We start from the raw sequence: 20,244 nt of genomic DNA, 5'->3' as shown, positions 1-20,244 counted from the left end.
GAAACTTGAATAGACCATGTTGTGTTTTCAGACAGAAAAAAGAGGTTCAGATGCTTACTTGTTAGAATGCTTTTTTTTTAAAGCTGAACAGACTTCTCTCTCTTCTGAGTCGAGCTGCGCTGCACGCGCCCCAGACAGAGCTGTGACGTCACCCACATGCTCCCTTTTANNAGAAAAAAAAAAAAATACTGCGCAAATGTGTAATGGAAACGCAGCTAGTGAAAAGCATGAGCATGTTGTGTTCAGGCTTCTGTGCTTTATCCTCTCTCTGTTACTGGATAACTGAGGGATCAGAGCTGTACAAACCAACAATGGAACAGGTATTCCTGATAGTCCATAATCTGATTTATTTAGGAGATTTTTGCAAGCACACATCAATTCCAAACTTCCTGTTGCATTCAAAACCTCCACAGGTCTGATCTTTGTAAATGTTGCTGCACAGACAGTGGGAGTTTTGCTAGTGTGGGAAGTAATGTGCCTCTAAAATAGACGACATGTTGCTGCTGTTCTCCATTTGAACTATTTAAGGGAGAAACTCTGGTGCCGTCATGGATGTTTTCCTTATTCACATTTCCAGTCCTGAAGCTGAGGACGAGGCACATTCATGCCCCGCCCTGCTGATGTGTCCTCTCACCTTGACTTTGTCCTCGTATTCCCGGCGAGACTCGGACAGCAGCTCCTCCAGCTCCAGAAGCGAGTCTTTGAGTACGTCAACCACATACATCAGCTTGTTCTTCTCATTATCCAGTTGAGCATTGGAAACCATGGCCTTACGGTATTTCTCCTGCACCTCTGCCAGCATGCCCTTATTCGGAAAGAGCATAGAGAGAATACCTTTCAACCCACCCACAAAGACTCTCTCCATCACCGAGACCTGACACGAAGAAAACCCAGTAGACGTTTGTAAGACCCCATGGAGCTGGACGGAGTGCTAGCTAACAAAAGACTTCTGCAGTCTGTGTGCAGGAAAACGGATGAAAAAAAAGATGCTTTCGTTCACAAACTTTCTTAATGGAAACTATTACAATCTGAGAGGTATGGAGCAGAAACATGTTGCCTCTGGCCACAATGACCAGGACAAAGACAAAACTCTGTTTATATCAAGACTTAAAGAGTGCCAAAGCACGTAGCCACGTCAAAGATTTTAAAACTGTGGATTGATTTTATGCTTCTTACAAACTTTTTATCTTTACATTAAAAACAGTTCATTTTGCTTGAACATTTGCTTAATATGTTTAAAATCTGCCTAAGCAAAACTGGTAAGTAAGTTTGCAAAATCATAAAAAGAGACGGTTCTTTATAGTGAGCAAAAGAGCCAAAAGAGAGAAGAAGAGCTGGAATCTCTAGTCCCCCCCCCCCCACCCCCCACAGTTTCTGACCATTTTAAACCATATGGAGCCTGCTTGGCCTCGCTGGCTGGGAGACCTCATATGTTGTAAGTTTCTGTCACTTCTCACACTGATTTCTAATGAAGTCAGGTTATGTCTTGAAACCATGTTCATAGTTTGCACCACATCATTCCTTTAAAAATAAAGTTCAATGAAAGACAAGAGGATCTTGTTCATTCTGGTTTTCCCTTGAGAATTTGTTTATGAATGGAAAAAAGTGTGATGAGTAGTGAATTACTATTTTAAAAGAAATAATGAGTAAAGTAATTTCATTACAATTGCTTTTTAAAAGTGATAACACTGACTTTAATGTGAATCCTTTTCCTGGGGACATACACACCTTTCCTTCTTTGTTCAATAAATATTTAAATAATTTAATTGTTCCACTTAAAGTGAATCAGAGTTTGTTTCCCCAGATAATATGGAACAAAGTTTCAGTGTGGAGAGAAATAAATATCACCCCGATTCATTTGAGTGTAAATCCTGATTTGTGTGTAACTTAGGATTTGTGTGCTTAATTCTTTATTTGTAACTCATATAACACATTATGTCCATAGGTACAAAAATTACAAAATAAAAAAAATGCAAAATAGAATTTACACATGCATTAATATTACAAGTTTGAAACTAATTACACATGCAAATCTTTAAAATGACAAACCCTGAGTTACACAGGAATCACTGAGGAGGTTGTAGATTTTCTATTTCTCTCTGCTTGGAGGGATAAATGTAGGAGTAATCCTTTACTTTGACACAAAACAGGGACTTGCCAGCATTGCATTAGTGATGCCAGTAATGGCTTCACTCATGGTGCAACCACAGCAACAGAATTAAACTTAAGTCCACAATGACAGACCAACAGTTCATCGCTCAGAAATCGGCTCTCCCTGTGGAGCCAGAAAATGATCCATATCCACTGTTGTTTCCTCTTCCTGTTTAAAACTGTTATTAGCTATCTGTAAATGAATATGTAAGTGGAAGTGTGAGTGTACAGTAATACATGACTTTGCATGAGTATCTTTTTCATATTTGATGTCGGCTGGATTTTGGTTTAAAAATCGAGGTGTTGCAGGAACATGGCCTGAAAAAACCTGAACATAATCTCTGCTCTCATCTGGGTCGTTTTCATTCATCTTTTTACCTCAACAGCACACTGTTTCTGATAGAGATAGACAAATAAATATACATTTAAAGAAAGTTTTTTTGACTGCACCAAAACAGCAGGATAATCCTTGAATGTTCTGCTCAGTAAGGACCCTACCTCATTGTTTTGTGAGCAACTTCCATTGCCTTTACATGTACCTCCAGCTCCAAGCTGGCAGGATGTCCCACCCGGTGGAGGTGATGAGACTGATGGTGCTCTAGATCCCTGGTTAGAGGAACGGATGAGAAGAGCATTCTGTGTCACCATAGCAAAGGTTTGATGTTCATCTCAGACTGTGAGACTCACTCACCTCATCAGAATAATCCTCGTCTTGCACCTGTTGAGACACACCAAACAGTCAGAGCAGCAGAGGCTGAGGGGAAGTTATGTTTCACATGAAGATGTTGGGAGTAAACATGAACTCTGACTGGCTGCAGAGCTTCAACTTTAACCCTTATGCTCTCTTATGGGGTCCAGATGACCTAAGCCTTCCTTTGACCTCTTATCCATCCCATGACAAATGTGGATTTCATGTCTGCCACAGACTGCTTCTTCTTTTCCTTTCGGCTTTTCCCTTCAGGGGTCGCCACAGCAAATCAGTTTCCTCCATCTAAGCCTGTCCTCGACCGATCCGGTATGGATTTCGTAGGTCTGATTCGCATATTTGATTTGGCAAGATTTTACGTCGGATGCCCTTCCTGACACAACCTCTGTATTTATCCGGGCTTGGGACCGGCACAATGAGACCCTGGCTTGGGCCCCCTCGACACCAGTGAAAAAACAAAATGTCAGCACACTGTCTTGTGGGGTCCAGATGACCCCTCTCCCAGCATCAACATACCTAAGACAGCAGAATGGTTAAGAACACCAGCAATAAAGCAGAGAGATTATGAGATTATAAGCGTCTCTGCAGCGGAGGAGCCGTCTCACTGGGTCCCTCTACTTAGGTTGGGTTGTGTGCTAACATACTGATATTGCGATATATAGCGACATTTATTCCTGCGATTGATTGTTGATGGTTCTCACCAAATATTGATCTTTTATTTTCATTTGGAGAGGCTGTAAAACGTTATATTTATCATCCTTTGGTGAGACGTTCCTTCAGAGGTCGATAGGGGGCGCACATACTTGAATTATTTAATTTTTCTTCTGTTAGCAGCTGGGTGGCTCAGTGGGCTAGGTGAAGGGCTGGCATGCAGGAGCCCTGGGTTCAATTCCCAGGGTTGTCCACTGATCCCCACCCAGATTGGGTCCTTAGACAAGACCCTTGATGCTGCTGCCTAACTGGGTCCCTGTGCCCCTCAAGTACAGGGTTGTGTCAGGAAGGGCGTCCGGTGTAAAAACTCTGCCAAATCACTGATGCGACACAGTGGGTGTTGTTACGCTGTGGCGACCCCGAAAAGGACAAGCCAAAAGTGAACTACTACTTACTACTACTACTACTACTCTTCTGTTGTTTGCAACAATTCTACACTGCTGTTAATGTTTACCATTGTTAACAAAGAATTCTTGGTGTCAATGCTTGTCAAAGACAGTACTACTGATTTGCACAAAAGTGTCTATGATTTGTTGCACAAAATAAAAACACAAGTTGTTTATTATGATTGTGTTCAAGCAAAAAAATTAATGGGGATGTATTTCCTAAAAAAACATGTTCTTCTATATAATGTGAGTTATTAGAGAGGATTTTTACCAATTCGCAGTATCGTGATATCATGGATATCGTGAGCCATGTATCGCCTATCGCACCGTATCATGAAGTACCCAGTGATTCCCAGCCCTACTTCAGGTGTTAGGGCCCCTGAGGGCCCGTGAGGAGCATCGGCTCCTGTCAAGAGGTCAGGTGAGTCAGAGCAGCTCCTGCTTTATGCTGCAGGTTTCTTACTTTTTCTAACAGCCCACCTCAGACTCCAGGAGTAGACCAGCCTGAACCAAAACGACCTCAGGTGCTACCAAACTACCATGCAAGTGCTAATCCAGGAAGTCTGATCTGTGCATGCACACATGGTGTGGTGAGGGGGAAGGCAGGTCTAAGAAGCATGTCTCAGTTTTCTTGACAATTTATGGAAGGATATACATTGAAATATCTAAATCAAAAAGAGCAAACAGATTTTTGGTTCAACACTCCGACCATTTGGCAGCTAAACGGCAGATTCTGTTTACCTGAGATCATGGCGAGCACAAATCATCTCTGACAAGGTGTGTGGTGCCAAAGCACCATTTACTATTAAGCTTTGAACACACTTGTGCTCATACGTTGACAAACCATGGAATAAATTATGATTTCTTTGTTATTGAATATAATTTATAACACAAAAACCTTTTTTCCACTCAGAGTTGGTGGTTGGGCCATTTATATTCAAAAAATGTTGTTTTTAAATCTTTTAAAATCAGAATGACAACAGAAACTTCCCAATGACATATCTTGATGACTTTGTTCTGAAAACAAGCACACAAGCGGACACAAAGGGATTTGGATGGCAGATAAAGGTAACATTTTTCATGTAATCAATGTTTCTGAGCTCCCAACAAACATCCTTAATCCAGTGCTGCACTGACGTTCCTCGATCCTGAGTCAAGGCTAAAGCTAAAAATCTGTCAAAAGATCTACAGGAAAAGGTAATTGAGCAGTACAAAATAGTAAAGGGATAAAAGAAACTATCCAAGGAACTGAGAACGTCAGTCAGCAGAGTTCAAACATTGATCATGAAGTAGAAAGTGAGGAGTTCTGCTGAAACCAGACAACAGTCAGGTAGACCAACAACAATTTCAGCCAGAAAAATCATTAGGAATGCAAAAAAAACAAAAAAAAAAACCCACCCAAACAACCTCAGCTGTGATCCAGGACTCTGAACAACAGTGGTGTGGATGTTTCAGGATGCACTATATGGTGACGCCTAAAGGAAAACGGGCTGCATGGTCGAGTTTCCAGAAGAAAACCTTTTATGCCCAAATGCCATAAAATAGCTTGCTGGCAACACGCCAAACAGCACAGAGACAAACCTCCAAACTTCTGGAGCTAAGTGACCAGATGATATGAAATACCAACTTATTTCATGAATTTTCAAAGAGCATTTAAATGTATTCTAAGATTGTTAAAAATAAAGAGCCGTCTCTGTACTGTAGTTTGTCCTGAAACTAGATTGATATTATTCCAAAATCCCCATTCCAATTGAAAAATTCCTCAACCCCCGTCCCATAATGTTACATTTATTTTTGGTATGTTTTTTAAAATTAGTTATTATCCTACTCAGAAGACGCAGCACTCAGCATACCCAGAGGTGCATTCTTCTGTCTCACCACAAGAGGGAGTTTCTGTATATTGAGCAGGTCAGAGGAGTGGAGTCTACTGAACCTCCCATGAAATGAAACACAGACAGAAGCGGATTGTGTTTGTGTTCTAGCTGCTCACAAAAGGCTTAACTTCAGAAAAATGAAAAAATAAAAATCCACATTTGTCCTCCTTTCAAATGTGATACACTGTGTCAGCTCAGCAGCACGTTGCCATGTTACCGTGACAACCGGAGACAACAAGCTGCATCACGTATCAAATAGTCCGCTTTTTATGAAAAAGTGATCTAAACTGAAGAAATAACAAGAATAAAGTATTAAATGTTTATTGAATATTTATTTATTTCGTAAGTGACCATAGCATAAGCGGGATAATGCCCTCCGAAGTGTGAATTACGAGAAATCAACACACACTGTTTGGCATTGGACAGTTCAAGTCTCTGTGTTGTGTGTTAATTTCTTACAACACACATTTCTTCAGGCATTATCCTTTAAGTAATGCAGGCGCAGCTCTCTCTGCACTGTATGGTAAGCCCACAGAGAGAGGCTGAAGGATGGGCACGGTAAAGTGCTAGCTGTAGAGCTCTCCAAAACATATAAACCCAAGGTACTCGCTCAACATCATCCATGTTTTCCATGATATGGCAACGAATGAATTCCATGAAAACTGTTGTCCTGCAGTCGGAGCATCTAGCAGTAAATTTGATGCTCGTCAATTGAGAGGCAGCAGGCGCAAACTTGACAAGCATTAGGATACCGGTACCAGCCATATCCTGAGGACCGGTCCGTGTCTAAACTAAACACCCAGACCCCTGTGTTACGTCTCCTGGGGGTAAACCCGGCTCGGGTCAGGGGATACCAAAAGGGGACGGTAACGAAAATTGAACACCAATAAAAAATAAATCGTAACACAGTTCATTAAATAAAGGAAACCCTGTGTCCTAAAATGACAACAAAAATATATTTACTGTGCTGGTTAAGAAACCAAAGGGAACTGGAATCATAAAGTAATTCATGGAGACTGCTGACCCAGACATGTCGACCGTCAGAGTCAGCTGCTCCTGCTAACCAAAACTACCTAAAGACAACAAATAAATAAAGCCTGAAAACTAAGACTACAAAGATCCAACCCCAAACTAAAATAACAAAACCCAGCAGTGGAGGACTGCTGAGGACAAAGAGGGGAAAGAACAAAACACACCAGCACCACACCAACTAGACCCAGCCCTCTGCTCTGCTCCCTGCCTGCCTGGCGTGGCGTGGCCTCCTCTTTCTTAAATAGACAGCAGGTGCCAATTAAGTGACATTTGCTACGCCTGCCAGGTGAACCGAAGGACTGGATGGAAAAAGGTCCAATAGCAGCAGGAGGTAACACCGGATTTAACAGTCGGCATCAAGAAACCACATGTCTCCAACTCGTCGTTGGGAGCACTCAAACCGTCAAAATGTGACGCGGAGGAGTCCTTAACCATGCGTCAATATGTGAAGACTTGGGAATGAGAATACAAATAACATTCTTGATGGATAATATATAAGGCTGTGAACGTTAACATGTTAACACAGCTGATTAATCAAAAAGAATCAATATTCATTCAGTCCTCTGTGGTGCAGGCTTCTACAGCGTGAATTAAAACACTTTGTCTGGCATTATCCCTCATACTATAATTATTTACGAAGGAAATAAATATTCGTGTGGTTTTTAGTATTTAAATCTTGTTATTTTTTTGGTTTAGATTGTTTTTTTCACATGAAGTTGTCAGGCTTTGATGTGTGGACACAAATGAAGGATACCTGGCAGTAAAAAAAAACTAAAAATCCAAAAACCAAGATGAGCAAAATGCTGAAAAACAGAATCAGAGTCACTAAGGCAAAATCAAAAATCACTCAAGGCCAAAAATACAAAAACGTAACACACAGGATCAAAAACCTGGCAAGAGAGACAAGAGTCTGGTGTGTAGAGAAAGGAGGCAAACCTCAGGGAAGTGAGGGGAGGGAACCATCGCATACAGAAAAGGGAGGGAAAAACAAGAAGGCACAGGTGAAACCTATTCAACAGGAGCCCAGGAGTAACACGACAAAATGGACTGCTTGATCTGTGGTCCGGCACGTTGTCATGGTAACACGACAAGGCGGCGCTGAGCCTCGACTGCAGCAGCAAAGGAAAGCGATTTATAGACTGAATGACATGATAGGTAAAGCATCAGTTCAGAGACAAAGTTCATCTCTTACTGCCTGTTTTTGTCCAGATGATGAGGAAAAATGTTGTTTTAAAGCAGACTGCGCAGTAATACAGAGAGGTCACTGGGACTACTACTTTTTTTTTTTAGGTGTGCAAGTCCATCACTTATGTCTGTATATCAACATTTGTTTCTGGGAGTAATACTGCAGACATAAACATGGTGCTCACAGTTTACAGTTCTGGGTAAACACTTGATGAATTTAATTAATTTCACAGATAATAAGTGGTCGACATATACAGTAACTAAGAAAATTAATTGTGATTAATTTTTCCCAGGTTTGTGATTGATTAGTCTTAGTTTTAATCGACTCCCTGCTGTAATAATAAAAACAATCCCAATAAAGGTAAGATTATTATGAATACTATTCATTAAAACCACGCTAACTTCCTTGTTCTTGCCCTCTGGAATTCACTTCCTGCAGTAAGTGCAGAGCTCCTTGCATGCAGATATGCAGCATACCTCTCTCTGGCGCTCCAGCTCCTGCAGGCGGATCTCTCGGGCCTCTGCTCTGGCGGCTCTTTTTGCTGCCAGTTTGGCTTCAGCCTGAAGGATCAGGAAACGAAAGAGAAGAACATAAGCAGGAGTTAGACAAGTCAAAGGTCTGATGCTGCCCCTCATACACATACATCTGCATGCTGCAGCACAATGATGCCCCTGTAGGGCAGTCTCCAGCAAACAGTTTTCAGGGCTGTGATCTTATCTGAAGGTCACAAACCCACGATCTCTCCCTCTAAGAGCTCATTTGATCCAGCAACAGGCCAGGACATAAACGTTAGTTTTGTGGAGGTCAGAGGCACATCGGAGTGCAACATGCTGTTTGCATGACTGAGCAAAGACCTGCTGTTGCTCCACTCAGCACAGACAGGCCAGAGCAGCGACTTCTCCTTAAAAGGACCTTTCTGAGAGGGTGTGTGAGCATTTCCTTCCCCTAACTGTAAGCATGTGGTTACAGCTCCTCCTGTTCTGGAGAACACCAATGATATGAACCTCAGCATGACCCCCCACTCTGTTATCATGAACCCATCTTCAGACAGGACAGAAACAAACACCTACTCACACAGTCACACAAAGAACAAACACAGACATGACATAATCATAGAAACACACACACTAACACACATACACACACACACACACACACTCTTTGGAACAAGTTCTTGAAGCTACAACCAGCTACAGCGAGAGAGGAGCATAAAAACCTGAAAACTCTACAACCAGCAAGATGCTGACAAACCCAAAGTGGTCTTTGTCTTTTCTGAAAGGGACATGCACTTCGCACTTTTACAAAACACAAATGGGACTTCTGCAGTCAGAAAGTCTCGTCCTGAAGACACGCAGATTTGCAGAAGGAACTGTTGACGCAGCACAGCCAGGTTTCTGTGTGAAGAAGCTATCAAACCAATTCTTTTGCATATGACAGCGGAAAAATGACACACTTGAATCTGTTTTTCTGCATTTGAGTATGTCTGTCAATGTTCTGCTGTTGGCAACATCTTTTACTGTATGTCTATGATCAAAAACTGCCGGACAATCGAGCCGCCTGTAGACTGGTCGAGAAATCAAAACTGAAGCTCAAACTAACCCCATTAGAATAGACCAACTTAAGCATTTATCTCAAAGCAATTCAGAGTGTTTTATGTTTACTGTAAGAATAAGGAATGCAGAAAACAAACACTGATCGTAATCAGTAATCAGAGATTATTCCCTCTCCTGTGGTCCTTGTGAGGGTGGAATAATATTGATACGTTTAAGATTAATTTCTAGATTTTCTATCATGGTTATTATTCAGATCAGCTCTGGGGTTCTGTTCTCTATTCTCATTTACTTCTCCTCTCTTCTGTTCTTTATTATTTATTGTATTTAGTTCTCCATGCTTTTGTTGGTGCAGTTCCATTCACATGTTGTTCTTCTTTCCCACTCTCCTCTGGGGAGCGGGAGAGATTTCAGATCCCCGGTGGATCGCCCACGCTCCCACTCTTGGCCGTGGACCACGCCCCCGACACCATCCTGCATCTCTCTGTGAGATGTCACAGGTGGTAGGCCCCGCCCTGATGAAAGACTGACAGTTTGTATTTCAATTTGAATTTTGACGCAGATAAAGAGTGATGCTATGCAAATAAAAATGCATTACACCAGGGGGGCTGTTTTGCTATTTCATTTGAGTTTTGTCACAAAAACAGCATATCATATTACAATGTAATAGATATTAAGTTACTTTAAAATTAATTTAAAGAAAAACATTTATTGAAATTACATTTTGAAATATTATATTCTATATTATTTTCCTTTGGGCTTTTCCCTTCAGGGGTCGCCACAGCGAATCAGTTTCCTCCATCTAAGCCTGTCTTCAGCATCCTCCACTCTAACACCAGCCACCTTCATGTCTTCATTCACTGCATCCATAAACCTCCTCTTTGGTCTTCCTCTAGACCTCTTTCCTGCCAGCTCTAGACTCAGCATCCTTCTACCAATATATTCACTGTCTCTCCTCTGAACATGTCCAAACCATCTCAGTCTGGCCTCTCTGACTTTATCTCCAAAACCTCTAACATGTGCTGTCCCTCTGATGTATTCATTCCTGATCCTATCCATCCTGGTCACTCCCAAAGAGAACCTCAGCATCTTCATCTCTGCTACCTCCAGCTCTGCTTCCTGTCTTTTCTTCAGTCCCACTGTTTCTAGTCCAAACAACATGGCTGGTCTCACCACAGTCTTGTACACCTTTCCTTTCATTTGTGCTGAAACTCTTCTGTCACACATCACACCTGACACTTTTCTCCACCCATTCCAACCTGCTTGCACTCTCCTCTTCACTTCTTTTCCACACTCTCCATTACTCTGTACTGTTGACCCTAAATACTTAAACTCCTCCACCTTCTTTATCTCTTCTCCCTGTAACCTCACTCTTCCACTCTGGTTCCTCTCATTCACACACATGTACTCTGTCTTACTGCGGCTAACCTTCATTCCTCTCCTTTCCAGGGCAAACCTCCACCTCTCTAACTCCACCTCCACCTGTTCCCTGCTCTCACTACAAATCACAATATCATCTGCAAACATCATAGTCCATGGTGATTCCTGTCTAACCTCATCTGTCAGTCTCGCTGAGAAGCTCTTTTCTCCATGTGGTGCGCTCTGATCCACAGATGTTTACGTTTAAATGCAAGTAATGACTTTTTGTTGTAGCATGACTAAGTTATGTATATTCAAGGGCTGGAAGCTCCGTGATAACGCTAGCGGACTGGTGATTATTGATGACGTCATCAAACAAAAGTGACGTCTGATATATGAGACTATTTTTTCATAACTCCATTTGGAGGGATAAATGAAGGGGAAAGGAGAAGGGAATAATTCAGATCGGGCCTTACATACTCCCTTACTTTTAATGTTTTTTTGGGGGAAAAAAAAAGACTAAAACGGACCAAACTGCCTGGAAGAATCTTGCAGTTCTGAAAGCTGATCATTCGAGGGTGCCATTTTCCAAAACAAGCTCTGACCAGGGCAGAGAAAAGCAGGAAGAAGATACATTTTTTGTGTCGTTAGACCTCTGACTCCATTTCATGACGCTTTTATTGCTATTAATGGCCCGATGTCATCTTGCACTTATCTTTAACTCGTTTAATTTTGACAAAACATATTTTTATGGAGAGTAAAATATTGAAAGTTATTTAATGATTAAGATGATTTATTCTGGAATAACATTACTGTCATTTTCATTATTCATAATTATTTTTGAAAATTTTTGGTTTTAAAATTTAAAGATACTAGCTTTTTGGACTATTTTGGCATTTACTAAGTTTTTTTAGGCTATTTTGGAGTTTAGCTAATATTTCAGCTACATGCTAGCTGTTTTGGCAAACTTAGGCTATTTTCAGTTTTAAGGCTAATTACGTTTTTTTTGTTTGTTTTTTTGTTTTTTAGGCTAATTTGGGATTTAGCTAATATTTTAGCTGGCTTTCAGATTTAGCGTTTTCAGCTATTAGCTGATGCTAATAACTGAAAACATTTTCAGCTTTGCTCAAAAATAACTAAAAATAAAGACAGTTAAGATGGTGGTTTATTAAACATATAACGAATAATGCAGCCTCTGTCCTTAATTTGTTTCTGGGATTAAAACGGTATTGAATCAAATTAGAGAGAGATAAGGAATATACTATCAAAACTTTATGTGAAAAATAGTTCCTTTGTTTCAGATGGCGACCTCATTAGAGAGTTTAGGAATAGACAAACCAGCTTATTATTAAGGTTATTCAAACTATGTGATTTTCTGGATTTCTTTTCTCATTTTGTCTGTTATACCTATGATGTTGAGGTATACCTATGACAAAAAAATGCAGTGTTTTCTCTCTTTTTAAGTCAGAACTTGCACAATTAGGGGCTGACAAATTTTTTTTTTCCCCGCTGTGTATGGATATGTTGTCTTCTTCTGAACGCTTGAAGTTAACCAATTTCATTTCCAAAACGCAATGAGCAGCAGTGTGATCTGCAGAGTTTCTGCAGGCAGTTTGGTCTGTTTCAGTCTGTTTCTGTCTTGAGAGAAACCAAATCAGATGTATCTTTCTTTTACTGTACAACATTTGTAACGCATACGTGAACATCATGTGTTTATCAGAGACGAGTCAAATCCTGAAGCACCAGTCTGTCAGTTCCTCAGGACATGCCCTGTCCGAAAAACGAAAGCTTGGCCAAAGTCTTTTTAATGACGACATGAAGTAACCCTCTAAGATTAATGGAAAGCTGTTGATAGAGAAAAGTAAAACTTCCCGAGACCAGCCAAGCGGCATTTTTTTTTTTTTACCATTAGACCAAAGCAGAATTTTTTTTTTGATGAACCATTAAAACCTATGTAGCATGTTTTTGGACGGTGGGAGGAAGCCGGAGTCCCCGGAGAAAACCCTCACATGGGGAGAACATGCAAACTCCACACAGAAAGGTCCCAGTTGGTGGTTCTGTTTCTGGTCCTTCAGCCGGGATGATAAAACATGATCACATTTGTCAATCGCAGTGTTTTATTTTGAAAAATTGTTTTATTTTGAAAATAAAACGGATTTCTTATGTATCTTGATGTAACTTGCTGCCAGAATTGACGCAGATCGCTCGCGGCTCACGCACAAAATACACCAGATGCAGAAACGATCCGCTGCACGGCGCAGCCTTCTGCAAAGGACCACACCATAGGTTAACAAGGGCGCCGAATGGAAGCGGCCTCCATTCCACGCTGCTTCCACGTCCAGTGTGAACCAGGTGTGTGAACCAGCCACATGTGGCGTCTAAAGTAACGAACACCTGCTAGACACCAGTCTGAACCCCAAGACCCTTTTATACGGACTGCCAAGCATGTTTAATAAAAAATATGATATTAAATTCATTTTTATCCACAGTGATTTTTGAACAGGCGCGTGGGAAGACAGCTACGTGTGAACCGGGGTCCTTGTGTGTGTATATATGCATGGAGTCTGTTGGTCTTGTGTACAGCGCCAATATCAAGCGGCGCTATGAGAAAAAACACAAAACCTTTTACACAAATTACCTGTCAGGATCAGCGACGCGGGCGTGGAAAATACACAAACTGAAAGGACAATACAAGTGTGCAACACACACACGCTAACAAGTGCTCACTATGAGTGGAATGGGTTTTTGGGCAAGCACAGTGACTCTGAAATGATCAAAGAGTGCATGGAGAAACTATATTAGAGGGCAAAGAGAGACAGCAGCTTCAAGAAAAGGTCCAACAGGTATGTTCATCTGCCAGAATGAGTATCTCCAGTCTCAGGCAGCGCTGATTTGTTTTGTAACGCCCATATTTTGTCCTAGATCGCACAAAAAGAAGATGGATGAAGGAAAAGACAATTCTGCATGTGATTTGGTAACTGCTGTTTGGTCTTTTCAGAAGAAACTGGTCATTCTGCAGATGATCTGGAGAACTGTGAACATTTTCCTTCAATGAAGCAGATTGAAGGGATCAATGACACTGCTCATTCTGACTATGTCAAAAAGTTGTTTGAAAACTTTAAAGGGGCCCTACCATGAAAATTCTACTTTTTGAGGTTTTAGATTCATTTTACTGTTCATTCCTCTCTATAAAGAACCCCAAAGCGGCATTTTTGACCGTTTACGAATATAAGAGTAATCCTCTAAAAACCTGCACAGTCTGCAGCAGCCCCTCCATACCCACGAAAACGAGAGGTTGGAAACGTGCTGATGTAAGCACGATGTGAACCCCCCCCTCCAGGAAGAGTCTGCTCTCACAGCTCCGCCCCCAGTAGGGCTGTGGATCATTGCTTAGGTGGCGATCCGATTCGATTTACGAATCAAGGTCAACGATTCACGAGTTGAACCACGATTCTTACTTTTTAATATGTTTATTGCTATGTGTATGTCTATTTACTGGATGGTTGAAAATTGAAATTATTTGTATTTAATCATCATTTATACCTTAATTCAGAACAGGAGATCAGAATGAACAAAACTGAAAAGAAAACCCCACAATTTTGTTTATGATTTTAAACAACATAAAAGGATAAAAATCACTGCTGTTTTGGAATATTTAACAGCAAAACCTGAAAATGTTCTCCACAGTTTTCTATCCTCAAAGTTATTCAACAGTTTACGTTCTAAGCATTACATATTGGTGGAGAGCTCGTATGAAAAACGTTTCATCTGATTCACGTTGATTACATCCACCTTTTAGCAGCTCGAAGCTGTTTCTTCAGAATAAGATGGAGTTTCGTTAATCGCGTCAAATGTTGAAGAGTTTTCATAACCAAAAGAATGTAAACACTGAAGCTAAAGCTCCGATGTTAAAGCTAATTCATTGTTTCAGAAGTTATGTCTGTGAGCGGAAGTTCAGTCTCAGTTTTTGAACAGAATAAAGCTCTCGCTAGTTTTACTTTGAAAACCGGAAGCTTCACCGTCACGAAGATGTGTTTACTTCCGTTGGCAGTACCGCGGCTCTTTGTTTTAGTTCGTAAACTTAAAATCCTACATTAATCTGCATTTCAGAGCAAAAATACATCGTCCCCAGATGATATTATGATCATATTTTACTACAATTTACTACATTTACAAAGATCACGAATCAGCGATCTTGGACGTCGCGAATATTCGTACTCGAATTTTCAGGAGCAAATCGCGAATACCCGAGCACCCGGATACTCGTTACACCCTTAGCCCCCAGACTAACACAATACTCAATTTCTCCCCTTATCCAGTGATGATCAGCAAAGACGTTCATTTCAGATGCAGAATACCGTATATCTTCCAGTTGTGTCCTGTCTTTAATAAATTCCAGCTCAAACAGATGTTTGTTACTTTAGACACAGGGCTCCTTTAAGACCCCCAGACCTCCACCCCCCAACCCCCAGTCACACAGTCGTGAAGGAGCTGTGTGTGTGTTGTGGAGCAGTGTAGCGATGGCCGAGCCTATTAAAAGCAGATATATCGTATGTTTATCCATCTGTGAAGAAGTTTGGATTATTTTCATGGGAGAGATACAGACACATGGATTTTGTCTGGAATGACGTCGTGGAAGGGACTTCAGCCACATCCAGTGACAGGCGGAGCTTCAGGAATCGAGCCGTTTTACTTCCGGGTAGGAACAATCTCACAAAATATAATTCATATTTCATAAATAATTTGTTTTTTAGTGTTTAAAATATATATGGATATAGTTCACTCTGAAAGGCTTAAGAAAATCTTGGTAGGACCTCTTTGAGACTCGCTTTGATGGCTTTACTTTGGGAGACCAGCTCTTGATCTTTGTTAAAAATCTCTTCTTAGTGAAGAATGTTGTTTTTTTTCCCAAGAGGCCACACATTGTTACAAATGGACGAGTGCAGACTGATGTAGAGTTAAGAGAACAATGTGATCCTGACAGGTTTTGTGCTAAAATAGAAGTTTCCTTCTCTCATCAAAGTGTCATTGTACACATTAACAATGTTTGGGTCTACCTCCAGTTGTAAACCAGCCTTCTCTGTTAACATCATTAAGAACAAGTATCACTCCCAGCTCACCAGTGAACATGTGCACCTATACCTCAATGGTTTTGACTCCTTTCCTTACCAGATTTAAGATCTTAGCTCCCAGTGCTCATGCACATTTCTCACACTGAGATGAGTCTATTTTGCAGTTTACCTTTATATCCATAAAGTATTTTGCACTTATCAAAGTTATTACTTGAATGATTAATATGCAGTATTATTTGTAACCTACTGTTAAGGGTTGTAAAACAGAAAGTTAACATTTGCACGATTATGAATCATAATTATGAATGCTTTTTGAGGTGCATTCATGTTACTGTTGCACTGTTGTAAAATACAGCAGAATGTTTAAGTATATGAAATAATACAAATATTTCACTATGAAGTGCAATATGTATATTTAAGTATGTTTTTTACAAAAATGAATGACATTAATACTATTTGAGACAATAAGCTAAAAAAGTTCTTTGCCAATTTAACTACGCATTGCAATTAAATAAAAGAGCAGAAAGTGAATTATTGTCGGAATGTTTTTGATCGTTAAGACCCCGGTCTATTAAGCTGACGGGGTTTCTGGATTTTAGTTGACTTTATTTTTCAGGACTGTGTGGGTGTGTTAAATGTTCCTGACCTTGACTCGGTTTGTTCTGCAGCTGGGAAGTTAAATAAGCTGCTAACACAAATGCACTATGGACTCTGGCTACGACTGAAGCGACAGCACTGTATACAGAGAACGGGACAAAGCGACCCCTCCTGTTTCAAATAGGAAGTACCTCCTGGCTCCAAGAATCCAAAATCCCATAGACTTCTACAGAGACATAAACAAAGAATAACTATTTTTCCTCTGATGCTTTTACCTCTGATAAACAAATCTTCAAAATAAAGTATCGGCGAAGCCTCAAATTTTCAAAGTAAAACTAGCGAGTGTGTTTTTGTGAGTGTATTTTTGCAGTTAGATTAAATTCTGAAACAAGTTCTAAAAAGATGTATTGTTTACAGTTTTTGGTTATCAACGTAAAGTAATGCAGAACTTTGAGGATGAAAAAGCTGTGGAGAACATTTTCAGGATTTATCGTTGTTCAGAAACAACAGTTATTTTTATTTTTTTTACTGGCATTAACCAGAAAGTTGAACAAAATATAAATATATAAAAATATATATATACTTTGTTTCCTATCTACATATGAAGTTTAGACAATGATTTAGTGAAGGGATCAGGAACCCTATATATTACGAGCCAATTATGGCTTTTTCTGTGCTAGCATAAAGGTTACCTTGCTGGGACCTTAAACTTTTTATTAACGTTTTATCTTTTGAAAATCAAATTCAAGAACTAGACATGTAAATTGAATTTCTGTGAACACACCACACGTTGAGCATAACCAGTGCTGTATATGACTAGAACCTCCACAAACTGAGTAGTGGCACAATCACCTTTTGTTAAAACAATAAAATAAAATTAAAAAATGCACATCACCTTATGTTCCTTGTGTCAAAGTCAAGGCCCGGGGGCCAGATCCGGCCCTCAGGGTAATTCTTTCCGGCCCTCCAGATCATTTTATTTTATTGTTATTAATGGTCGGATGTTATCTACACTCATTTCTAATTTGTATAATTTTGATAAAATATATTTTTATTGAGAGTAAAATATTGAAAGTTATTTAAGGTTTAAGTTGATTTATTCTAGAAAAATATTTTTGGAGTTCAGCTAATATTTCAGCAACATGCTAGCTGTTTTGGCCAATTTATGCTGCATTAAAAAGTTTTTTAGGCTGTTTTGGAGTTAAGCTAATATTTACACGCTAGCTTTTTTGATTAATTTAGGCTTTTTTTCAGTTTTTCAGACTTTATTAAAATTTAGCTATTTTATCAGCTACATGCTAGCTGTTTTGGCTTACTCAAGTTTTTTTAAATCCTTATCTTTTGTGACTAATTTGGCATTTAGCTAATATTGTAGCTGGCTATCAGCTTCAGCGATTCTGGCTATCAACGTCACCGTTTTTAGCTATTCATTTCTGTAAGTTCAGCTATTAACTTCAGTGTTTTAGCAACCAATTTCAGCATCTTCAGCTATCAGCACTAGCATCTTCAGCCAAATTCAGCTTACAGCATTCACACTAGCATTATCACAGGTAATGCTGCATATCTAGTTCATAATTATGTTTAAAAATTGTTTTAAAAACTAGTTTTAGAGTGTTCAATAAATATGTATCCTGTTCGGCCCGTGACCTAAGATGTGTTTTAGATTTTGGCCCCCTGTGCGATTGAGTTTGACACCCCTGGTTTAGGTAAATAATCGCTGACTAATTGACCACTAAAATAATCGTCAGTGACAGCCTTACCACTGACCTAGAATATTTGTGACGTTTGACAGATTCTCCCGAGCCGCTTTCAGTGGAAGGGGTGTGGATTTTAAATAAGCTCAATCGTATTTGTTCTGATAGAAATGTTGACTCAGATCGAGTCAAACTTATCACTGTCGTCTGGCTCCAAGATGGTGAGGTACATATCACGGAAAAAGGGTGACTGTATTGGATTCATTTTGGTGGTGCCAGAGGAAAGACATTTTCAATAGGTGATGTCACATCCCCTCAGTCCAGTTCTTTATATACAGTAAATGCTTAGATCTTGATCACACACAATCTTAGTTTCACTCAGTCATTGTAGGATGGGATGTTATAAACTGGATGAGTTAGAAGTTAGAACGAGTTAGAAGCTAGATCTGATGCAGTCCGCTGTCACAGCCCACATGCCTGCTGCTTATCTACTGATCTCTACAGGAACCTGTCGGTCCAGTCTGAAACTTAGCAGAAAACCAAACCGCTTTTATACTCCGTCATATAATTCTAAAACAGATGGGACGAACATACTTAAGGTGACTCTTCCCTCAGAGCAGCGTGTAAGCCAGGACACCCGGGTCAGAACGACTCCGAGCACAGTCCATTGAAAGAGTTAACTCCTCATCTCTTCAATCAACTCGTGCGATTTTGACACATCAAACCTCATTGAAAGAGAAAAGTTGGACCTCATTTTTTGGCTAGCACTCCCCCATCACGCCCCGCCCGAACCTGCGCCGATACGAGGTTCAGAGCTTCCTCCTCCGCGGTGGTCCTCTCCGTCTTCATGGACCTCCTCCGGCCCGTCCCTCGGGTTCCCATGTCTCACGGTCGGTCAGCGGTCGGTGCTACAGCTCGTGGCGGTTGTTCCCGTGTGTCCGTGAAAAGTGAGGATATAACACAGAAGTTGAGGCAGCGCGCGCGGCGTGGGTCATCGTACATCCGTGTTTGACTCTTCTTCCTGTTTCTGTGACGACGCTAAAACGCGCCTGTTTTGGGTTTTTTTCTCCTCGAGCGCACTTGGTTCATTGCTTCTGCACAGGTGATAGTATGGCAAGCAAAATACATCATATATCACCAGGGAAAACGCCGCAAATAATGGCGTTTTATGGAGCAAGAACCAGGAGTTTTGAGCATTAAAACTGCATTTTTTTAGGCACGTTTGATGCTGCATTCACACCGGCTGCGTGTGGTGCGTTCAAGAATGCCAATGTATGTGGTTTTTATGAATACTAATCAGCAGGTGGTGTTTCACCGGACTCGCGGAGAGCGAGATGTTTTGTCTTTTGTTTTAAAGTCTCTCTATGACAATTTTTTTTTATTAAAAAAAAAAAAAACATTCCCAGTAGTGTTTTATTTATGATTCTGAAGTTTTTAACCAAAATCCCACAACCTATATGTCTTAAAAAGCCAATTTTCATGTTGCTCTGAAGCCTCCCGTTCCAAAATCTCCTCTGAGGGGGCGTGGTTCTTGGAGCTGAGCTGAAAAATATTCAGTGATGTCACTTCCTGGTTGCTGAAGAACTCTGACTGAACCATTATTTTTTTAAAGTGGTAGATTGATAGGCTGTTACGGGTTAAACAAAACTGAGGGACATGATTAAGTGCTGCCATTTAATAAAGATTCATGTATTTTTCTCATATTTATTTTATTTAGGTGAAAATGTAAACTTGAACCTGCCACAACAATTACTGCTATTATCTCTGTGTTTGGAATCTTAACAGTTTGGCAGGTGTTTTTGATGTTATCATCCAAGTTTAAAAATGTTTTTGTATCAGTTAAAGATGCTAGCTGGAGCCTTTTTCTCAAAGTACAATGAAATCATGAAATTGTCTATTTGAAGGTAAATTCTGAAGCAATTGAGA

At 40.3% G+C, this 20,244-nt stretch overlaps 1 protein-coding gene across 3 annotated transcripts in view; it reads right to left on the bottom strand.

Annotated features, from left to right (window-relative positions):
* Window positions 1-19,490, bottom strand: part of LOC112137935 (leucine-rich repeat flightless-interacting protein 1) — a 25,766-nt gene extending 6,276 nt beyond the window's left edge. Inside the window, exons 1-5 of one of the 3 annotated variants that reach the window (XM_036209825.1) lie at window positions 19,111-19,490; window positions 8,523-8,606; window positions 2,843-2,869; window positions 2,650-2,757; window positions 635-805 (exon numbers count right to left, since the gene is read on the bottom strand). In XM_036209825.1, coding sequence (XP_036065718.1) covers window positions 635-805; window positions 2,650-2,757; window positions 2,843-2,869; window positions 8,523-8,606; window positions 19,111-19,200 — 480 coding nt within the window. In that variant the 5' untranslated portion in view covers window positions 19,201-19,490. Of the gene's footprint in view, window positions 1-634; window positions 806-2,649; window positions 2,758-2,842; window positions 2,870-8,522; window positions 8,607-19,067 lie in introns of all 3 variants that reach the window. The other 2 variants (XM_024260445.2, XM_024260447.2) reach the window with 2 other exon arrangements.
* Window positions 19,491-20,244: the final 754 nt, after the last annotated feature.

The sequence above is a fragment of the Oryzias melastigma genome, linkage group LG21 (assembly GCF_002922805.2).
Source record: "Oryzias melastigma strain HK-1 linkage group LG21, ASM292280v2, whole genome shotgun sequence".
Taxonomy (NCBI): domain Eukaryota; kingdom Metazoa; phylum Chordata; class Actinopteri; order Beloniformes; family Adrianichthyidae; genus Oryzias; species Oryzias melastigma.
The sequence above is the reverse complement of the archived record's forward strand: the minus strand, read 5'-3'. Positions and strand labels throughout refer to the sequence as shown.